This window comes from Notothenia coriiceps, unplaced genomic scaffold (genome assembly GCF_000735185.1).
Source record: "Notothenia coriiceps isolate Sejong01 unplaced genomic scaffold, NC01 NC01_scaffold00013790, whole genome shotgun sequence".
Taxonomy (NCBI): domain Eukaryota; kingdom Metazoa; phylum Chordata; class Actinopteri; order Perciformes; family Nototheniidae; genus Notothenia; species Notothenia coriiceps.
Window position 1 is genome coordinate 22698 of NW_011346491.1, and position 10304 is coordinate 33001.

At 39.3% G+C, this 10304-nt stretch overlaps 1 protein-coding gene across 1 annotated transcript in view; it reads right to left on the minus strand.

Moving 5' to 3' along the window:
* Positions 1–459: 459 nt before the first annotated feature.
* Positions 460–10304, minus strand: part of LOC104948140 (serine/threonine-protein phosphatase 2B catalytic subunit alpha isoform-like) — a 31330-nt gene continuing 21485 nt past the window's right edge. The window contains exon 11 of the mRNA XM_010774305.1: positions 460–515. Within this exon, the coding sequence (XP_010772607.1) occupies positions 460–515 (56 nt within the window). The remainder of the gene's footprint in view (positions 516–10304) is intronic.

Consider the following 10304-nt stretch of genomic DNA (forward strand, 5'->3'; position numbering starts at 1 on the left):
GGAGAGTTAGCCAATAGAAGCGTGAGTGTTACGTAGTGATGTCAATACGTTGGGAGAGAAACTTTTTAGCCTTTGCAGACCATACACATGCACAAAAACCTATAAAACACGCAGTGCTTCTCAAAATGTGGTCCGTAAGCGCCCCCTAGTGGTCCGTGAGTATATTGGTAACATTTCACATTTGTGGGAAAAAAGTGGGTCCCATTTGTGTGTGGACGTTACATCAGAAGCAGATATTTTAGGAAACAACACTTTTTAACGTATTTATCTTGTAGTGCTTTCATTCATCTTAACAGTTTCGAGCCACTTGGCTTTCCTGAGAATACCTGCATGCTTTCTCCTACTGACATCCTCAATATCCTGAATGAGGCAAAGCACTTTCGTATTAAAAATTAATAAGGATATTAAATGATTGCAATAAAAAAATTATAATAGGAAATCTCAAACAATATTCCAATGTCACTGATTGTCGCTGACCACCGTTGCATGAAGACTTTTGATTAGATTCAAGGTGGCTGCTGTGGTGTAGTTTGAGTCTTTGGGAAACATGTGTGCAAATTCAAGTTTAACATAGTGGGTTGAGGGCTTTACGACGCTTTTATTGATTATACATCTTAAAATCCACAAAACAGTTCAATGTGATACTCAAAAATACTGAATATGAATTGGTATCGTTTCACAAAAAATACAGCCACAAATGATCTGTGCATTCTTTTTAAATAACACGTAAAATAACAAATCCTCAAATGATTTAATTCCTGCAATTTAAATGTTTAAAATGATGATGTGCCCCCTACACCTCCCTGATTATTCGGGACTTCTATGCAACTCAGACTCTTTGGCCTCTGGTTTCACATATTAGTATCAACATGTCTCTCAAGATCAACCACAATAATCTGAAGTGCATCTCGGCCTCATGAAGGCTTAATTTCAGCCAATTTGCAGGCTATGAGTGACATTTATCTGTTAATACAACCTGAGCACGCTAAATCTAAGTGATCTGCAGGTAGGTGTATGAAAGGTTTGACCTATTCTCTTGCCCCATTGTAATCTGGGATTATACAGTTTGTAATCCATGTCTGACAGTGGAAATGGGCTCCTCCGAAATTCAGTCTACTCATACAGTTTAGAGTGCAAATAAAGTTGAAACTGCATTTTATGCTGAGTGATAATCCATGTAACTGACAGAATAAATTCAGTCGCTGTCACTTTAACTCGGAAACACAGTTGGATAAAACGTCACGGTGTTTTCATTTCTTCATCTTGAGGTCAGCTTCTATGGCACAACGGCGCCCTCTGGTGCCTCCGTCCTGCAGTTCAAGAGAGGAAGACAAAGCCTATGAGTATACATGCAATATATTATACTCATTTCACATAGGGCTGGGCAATAGATCGATATTATAACGATTTTTGTGATTTTTACCCTTAGTTTTGGATATCGTTATATGGAAAAATAGTTTTCTTTTCCCGGTTTTAAAGGATTCAATACACTTTGTATTATTATTTGTCTTTACCCACTAAGTCATTATATATCCAGACAACAATTTCAAATGATTATTTTGTAAATATTTCATGAAAGTCCAAGAGTCAACCCTACAACATCATCACAAAATTAATATTAATGTATTAGTTTAAAAGATATTGTGATATTTAATATACACCATATTGTCTAGGCTTAATGTACCCCTTCAAGATGTTTAAGCCAATCATGAATGAGACAATCATTGAATTGATCTTGAATGAGTTTTCCTTTGGTTTGGTATACAAGGCAGCTCTAGTGTCTGTGTCAGGGGGCAAAAAAGACCAGAAAGAAAAGGTAAAGGCTTTAGGATGGGTACTTACAAAAAGAGAAAGAAGAAAGGCAGGAGAGGACATGGAGACAGTGTCCTGCAGGAGGAAAATTATTTATATCAGAGCTGTGACACAAAAGTGCACTGCAGGTCGAAAGAGAAAGCAAAATAAGGCCAAGAAAGAAACAACAGAGTATATAAGGCAGGAGGAAAGGTTGAAATAAAATGGAAGGCAACTACTTTTGGAACAGATGTCTAGCTGCACTGCTATCACACTACACTTCAGATTTATGTAAGGAACATGCCATCATGTTCAACTCATTAACTGCGTACAATGCGTACTATAGACATACGTTATATATCACACAGGCTCCGCCCTCTACTGGACTCTAGGGGTACTACTCTCTATCTTGCTATGAGTGCATTCACCTACTGAGTTGCATAAACGTAGCCGGCCAATCGGGGCGAGCCTACCTGAATGAGCGCACAGGCCCACAGTATATAAGGCGTCTACGCCTCCCGACCGTCATCCTACAGCCTCTTCAGCGAGCGGCATAGGAAAGACAGGGCCCCCAGGTCGAGGGCTCCGCCTGTGCTTATATAACTAGGGTTACAATACGTGACCCCCCGTTACTGTCAACCATTTCCAAAAGCACATCAGGACACTTAACCTCGCACCTTCCCTTCAACTGTTGGTTTCAGTTCTATCAGCTCGCTATAAAACCCCGAACACTTAAAGTTTGCTTCGGATTGAGTCATCAAAATATTAAGAACTACTCATAAAATATTTATGTTACCATGTTTCAACAATACACACTCTACGGGGGCCTTCATTAGGGTTATTTATAGATTGTGTAAAAAAAAAAGTCCATTTGTTTTGTTATAAAGTGGTAGTACAAATCTGTAACATCAATATCACTTCACTCACACATTATCATGCAAAATTCATGAAATAAAAAGGTGACCAAATGATCATTGGATTCATCAGGCCAATAATCCACCAGTTGGTTTTCATACTGTTGTGGAAAAACACGGGGAATATTAACGTTAAAACTTACTGTACACTTTGGTTAATAGTTGTCAGTAATGTTCTTAACAGTATTGCATTATTTCCTACCATTTTCCAGAGCATACATGTTCTGATTTAAAATAAATGTATTGCTTTTGAGTCAACCATTGGTTTGAACCTACAGTGAAAAACATATCGTCTTTTTATAAATAGGATCAAAGATAATCCTCCATAGAAGATTAAAGCCGTTTAAGACCCAAGAATTGTAGGACATAAGATGATGATTATCTAATATATCATATTCCAATTACTTTATATAGACTCTCCTTGCACTATTTATTTTCTATTTATTTGTATTTACTTGCACTATTGTATCTGTTTTATTGTGTTGCACTGTAGGAGGAGCCTGTGGCCTAACTTTTTTCATTGACATATCTAAACTGTAGCTATGTACAAATGACCAAAAAAAGCCTTGAATCTTGAAGGATAAACAAATTGGGACATTGGTGAATTGTTGCATTAAAAATATTTTCACTGTGATGGATTACCCACTATTTGGATTATTCAAGTAACTTGATTTTGGTAGCAAATCAAACCAATGGCTACCTGGAAATACAAAAAAAAAACTAATGTCATGCTTTGGAAAATATCAGGCAGATCTACTTTAGGGTCTTCTACCTTAAAGTCAGCCTGGTGTCTCACCCTTGTCTCTTCTTCAGTACTCTGCTTTTGTCAATATTCTAGTGAAGCACCTTGTCAGTGGAGTCCTGTTTGCGCGTGCTCTCACGGCCCCTCAGGCTCTTGGCGCTGATGCCGGACTCCGACGTCTCCATGATCAGCTGGGTGGCCAAATACTGCTGGATCTGCTCCAGGACGTCGCGCTGCATCTCCAGAGCCATGTGGTACACGTCATGGTCCAGGCTGTTGTACATGACGGCGTTCTGAAACATCAGCATGATGTCCCTCTGGAACTCAGCGGTGGTGCGGATCACACCGGTCTCGATACTCTTTTTAATGGCGGCAAGGTCCATGGGCCTGAAGTGAAGAACAAAGAGGGGGTAGCCTATGATACATGTCAAAAGTACAGTGTACAGCAGCAAAAACAAGTTTGTTAGCGTTCTTAGCGTCTTTAAGGTCCCCTATCGTACAAAATGCACTTTTTGATGTCTTTTATACATAAATGTGAGACTCGAAAATACAACCCTCTCTCTTTTCCTCCGTACCCACATCTCTAAAAACGGGGGTACAACGGAACAGATCCAGATTTGCGTCCGATATGACGTTATATCTGAAATGTGGGCTGGCTTTACGCCCACGGCCCAATCAGAAACGTCGCTATCAGAAACAATGCGCAACGTGTGTTGGACGTAATATGGTCTTTGCTTACATTAGCAAGCATCGCTAACACTCGGAGCTAACGCTGTACTGGAGAGAGTATATGTGTAAAAAAGCAGGATATAAAAAGTACCTTGTGGTAAACCCTTGAGATAAAAAGCATTTGAGCTCCATGCTGTTTCAGAAATAATCCTTGATGTGGTTTGAAACATAATATGGCGTTTAATCACGGCAGCGTTCAGCTGAGCATCTGGGTATAATTCTCCAGCAATTCTCCTCTCTTTTATTTTTAAAGCTACAGAACCAGAATCAGCACTTCTCTAACAGGGCTGAAATAGAGGGTATGAGGCATGGCTAGAATAGTCTGGTGATCTGTTTGGTATTTTGAGCAAAACACTTCATAGACATGTTTTTTTATATATCTGAGACCTATAATATATGCCTAAATATAGTATAATAGGAGACCTTTAAAGGTTTTTTTTGTGTGATGTGTGTATTTAAAGTAATGACAAGGAACTATTCAAAAAGAGGTATAAAGACACAATTCTCAAAAGGTACAGGGATGAAACTGCTAAACCATAACTGTTTATATTCTTGTTTTGTATTCTATTTGTGAATTTGTGTTTGTATGAATTTGTGTATGTACATACATATATATATATATATAAATATATAGACCATTCTCCTAACTTGCCTGTATATATTATATGAATGATTATATAAATTATTCAAGATTATAAGTATACATTTATATTGTATGTTAACATATATTAAGATGTAAAAAAAAAAAGGGAGAAGGGGTCGGATTAAATAAGTGTAAACTTCTTCCGACCCCTTTTCGGACGTGTGATTAGCTAAAGCTTTGTTGTTTATTGATATCAGACAATGATACTACAGATTATTCAATTATTAATTAAATATTTCGTTTTTTTATTGCATTCATTTGTATAGTACTGTATCATGTCTGTATCATCTTTTGTTTCATTTGTATTTTCTTTGGTTTTACACGCTTGAAAAAAATAAAATAAACTAAACTAAACTAAGTTACTTCCCACCTCTGAGTAAACCTCACTCATCGACCTGCTGTGACGCTGATGCTGCTCTCTGTCGCCCCCTGCAGGTTCTCTGGAGCAACATGCGGCCTGGCGTTAGTGTTTGTCTTCCCCTCATTGGTCCACATGATCTCCCTGAAGAGGCAGGGGCTGCTCCGCTGGCCCTCAGCGCTCTTCCACAGCTTCCTCATCCTGCTGGGCATGGCCAACCTGCTGGGTCAGTTCTTCATGTGAACACTGAAGCATTTAGAAGCACCATAAAGGGATATATGAAATAAGGATGTAGATAAATGGAGTGCATAACCACACACGGTGCTTACTATTCCACGTGTTTAATGGCTAAATAATGACCGGATGAACCTCTGCAGCCGTGGATTTAATGTCTGTTTCTGTGTTATAAAATGTAACATCACACTTACTGTTGTGATTTTAAAAGGCTTTAGGTTTTAAGGGACATTAAACCTATGTCTTGGTTTGATTATCTTTGTATTTCCACACACAATTACCCTTTTTTGATCGTTTCCTTCATGATTATTCCAACCTGCAGCTCTTTTGTTTCACTACCACACCTCTCATAGTGTTGTTTTGACCTGTGAAACACCACGGTACACTACTCAGACACGTTTAGAGCTGAAACCAAGAGAAGTTTGGACTTCTACCAATCAGATGGACGGAGACATTGCTCCAAAGGGATCCTCATATTGCTCTCTGTCTGCTGGATGTGGAAATGCTCCATCATATCAGCTTAAAGTGTGATGCTGCTTTCACAAATGTGTTACTGCAGGGTCTAATTTGTTACACAAGTGGATTAACCGCCAGATATTCTGATCACATACTGTGGAGTTGTGTCTGCATGACTCACTTTTAGGGATTCTCTCACTGTTTTTATGTTTTAAGGACAGCCATGTTGTCAAATGTATATATTTTCTTTTCAAGAAACGTTTGCTACAATCTTTTAATTTTTATGAGCAGTGTTGATTTATGTGTTTGATATGTTTACATGATCCCTCTTTTCTAGATACTGCATCTAATGTGTTATATTTGACTAATGATAGGATAGACAAAGGGAATATGTGCGTTTTAAATAAACCATCAGTCTGTGAGAACTGTAGCTCCTGCTTCCTGTTGTGCTTTTAACCGTGTGATCCTAAAGTAGACAGTTGCAGTACAAAGGAGAAGAGACACATGTACATCAACACATTGTACGTGACAGGCTAAGGGGCGGGACATCTCTTAGCTGCTGACCAATCACAACAACGCCGGCCAGCTAACCAATCAGAGCAGACTGGGCTCTGGTGTCAGAAAGAGGGTGAAAATACACCTGAACATCAGCAGGAGAGGACTCTTTAAAGTAGAGGACACTACATACTGATATACACCTGAACATCAGCTGGAGAAGACTCTTTAAAGTAGAGACACTACATGCTGATATACACCTGAACATCAGCAGGAAAGGACTCTTTAAAGTAGAGACACTACATACTGATATACACCTGAACATCAGCAGGAGAGGACTCTTTAAAGTAGAGACACTACATACTGATATACACCTGAACATCAGCAGGAGAGGACTCTTTAAAGTAGAGACACTACATACTGATATACACCTGAACATCAGCAGGAGAGGACTCTTTAAAGTAGAGACACTACATACTGATATACACCTGAACATCAGCTGGAGAAGACTCTTTAAAGTAGAGACACTAAATACTGATAGGAACCTGAAAATTGTCACAGGCCATGCTCATTTTACACCAAACTTTTAATATATAAGGAAGGAAGTAACCACCTTTGGCTTCGAACAGGATGGCATCTGGGTCAGGGATTGAAGGCGGGACAAACGGAGTGAGTGTCTCCAGGGATTGGTCAGGAGCCACTGGGACGTCTCTTAGGATGAGAGTGGCTGGAGTCCGTCTGAACTGAGACCCGCGTCCCATCCCATCCACCCCCACCCCCTCCTCCACCAGGGCGCAAGAGAGAACCACATCCGCAACCCCGTCACCTGAGTAACAGAGGGAATATAAAACTTGACAACGTTGACTGATCTAGAATTAATGACAAGTTATTACTCGAGAAGTGGAGGATAACTATTTAACTTTTTAACACAATTAGGTAAATGAATAACAGAAGACTAATAATAAACAAAAAGCAAGACTTTATTTTATGGAGCCACTATTTCCTAATGATGTCCTTACATTACCTGGGAAATACTTTATTCGGTATATATTTTAGGCATATTAAGACAGAGTTCTGAGATATTTCCTAAAATTATTTTTAGTTGTGTTGATTTTAAAAGCAGTTGTTGATTTCCAGATTAATTCAATTTGACAAACTCTATATAAAGACAAGTCATTGAATTCAACTCCTATGTATTGCTAAAATCTCTTTCTTCTCACATATCTGATGACATTTACTTTTTCATATTTGTGCATGTTAAAATGATCTGTTATGGACTAAATTATTCTACGCCATACATTAGCAGTTCATTTGATACAATTAATTGTAAATGTAGGAAGTTAACACTATCTCCATTTTCTATTTAATTAGTGCCAATTACATTAAGGTTAAATGAATATTTCTTTACAAGATTCATAACTGAAGGTACATTTAGTGTCCATTCAGTGCTGCGTCAATATGCCATCATGAGTTATCTTACCAGAAACGCACGTCAGGAAGTATCCAAACAAAATGACTTGAATCATCATTATGCAGTCCTCCTGTGTCCGTGTTTTTAGGAACACAGAGTGTTTTTTTTAGGAATAAGGAGTGTTTTTAGATGATTAACTGTTAGTAGGCCTATGTTACTAAAAGATAAAGTGAAACAACCTCTATCAAACACAAAACCCCCAAAGTACTTTCACTTTTGATTTTAAAAACTAAAAACAGCTAATTGCATCGGTACAATCCGGGTATTTTACAGCCTCTCCTTCATCCCATGCTTGATGTAAAATAGCGTTTCAGAAATTGATCTAATATAGTAGTAAACTATTGAGCTATAGTCAATGAGCCGATTCGCTATCCGGAGCATGCGCAGTAAGCAGCAGAAGCAGAGGAGAGAAAGTGAAAGTGAGCAGAGAGCATCCTCCAATGAGAGAAGAGCAAGAAGCGGGTCAGGGGTTACTATAGAAACAAGCAACGGTCACTCGTTAGGCCCGTTCTATTACAAAAATGCAGATGTTAGGAGAAGTACTCAGATCTTGTACTTGAGTAAAAGTAGAAGTACAAGAGTGTAGGAATACTCTGTTACAAGTAAAAGTCTTACATTCAAAATGTTACTCGAGTAAAAGTACAAAAGTATTGGCATCGAAATATACTTAGAGTAGCGACATTAAAAGTAGTCATTGTGCAGCTAGTGCTAGGTGCAGCTAGTTTGAATGACTTTGTATACTGCAGGGTAGCTTGTGAATTTACTCCAGGTGGAACTAAAGTCTGATTTAGAGTAACTAAATAAATGTAGTGGAGTAAAAGTACAACTTAGCAGAATTAAAAAAACACTTACCAAATAATAACACAGCAGGTCCACACCATCATGTTTGCACTTAGTTGCTCTCTGAGGAGCTGCTGTTTAAGGCTAAACGTCTCAATGGAGCATTAGTGACACACGGCCTTTGGCATGTACCATTCTGCAATGAATTTAACCCCCAGGAGGACAAAGTCCAAGTTTGTGAAGAGTCAGAAGTTGAGTAATTTATAATATACAATAGTGGCATGTAGGTATGATAGGGAACAAATACAAAGTCGGTTAAATGCATGTGGAAGTGGACAGTTATCTAGTTATGTTTACCAGAGAGAAGATCTGTAAAAACAAACGAGATACTGACGTGCAAAGTCACATTTAGGTCTGTATTGACTTTATTTATCGTTTTGACAACTGTATGATGTTGTTTTATAGCTTTCCTGTGACAATACATATATTTCACCTCAGAAAGACTATGTAAAAAGCAAATTTAGCTGTTTTTTTAATGTCATTTTATGGTGGATGTCTTTGAATTACTGGCCATTTCAGTTCTCATGCATGGTTTTGTTGATCCAATCTATGTAATTTGCGACTCTGGTATAGACTCCATATGTTCCCTTCTTCCCGCACTCGACCCCCCAGCTGACGATCCCCGCAGCCCAGAAACGTTGGTCCTTCCACGTGGCGTACGGGCCCCCACTGTCCCCTTGGCAGGAGTCCTTCCCCCCTTCAGGCAACCCGGCACAGAACATGTTATCTGTCAGACCGGGGACATTGGACCTAGTGCTCTGCTCCAAAGTGATGGACCTACTGCATTCCGGCTGCCCCACCATAGGAATCTTCACGTACTTCAATTTGTTTGACAAAATCTGAACGTGTGTCTCAGTTTCTGTCATGCCAAATCCTGACACCAGTCTGCAAAAATAAGAAAGTGTAATGAATAGAAAGTCTCCAATTTTGAAGAATCATATGTTGGCACAACAAGGGACCAAAACAAAAGATGTTTCAAAAGCAAGATCAAATAAGGCGGATAAAAAAACAATCCAAAAGAAATTGATTATATTGAATAATGAAATGAAAACCAGTTGTTTCTTTACCCCGACTCGCCCACAGTGTACGTGGCATCCCCTGCTGGCAAACATATGGGCATAACGGAGGAGTTGAATGTGATTGGGTCTTGCGTTTTTATCAAGGCAATGTCATGGTTGTAGTTTACGTGGTTGGGGTTGTTGTATTCAGGGTGAATGTGGATTGAAGCTGCAAGCACAGGTGGTCCCAACATGTAAGTAACATGAGTGAGTCCCGTGAAAATCTGCAAATAGACAGCATAACAGGAAATTAATGTACATTTGGGGATAAAGAGAACACCCACAGTGCCCCACCTACAATACAAACGTGGACAGTAACTATACTGTTTTTAAGTAATATCACCTGTGGTGATACTTGTGGTGGTAACAGAGAACAGGGGGGGTTTGCTAGTGGAGCACGCTCATGAGCTGTACGCCGGACCCTCGCAGCGGAGTTGCTGCGGAGCGCGATAGCAGAGCGAACAGGTACGGGCAGGGCCGGCCCTGACCAATTTGCTGCCCTAGGCAAGATTTTAGCTGGCGCCACGTGCACGGTTGTGGCAAGACCACCAAAACAGAAAGATATGGACACAA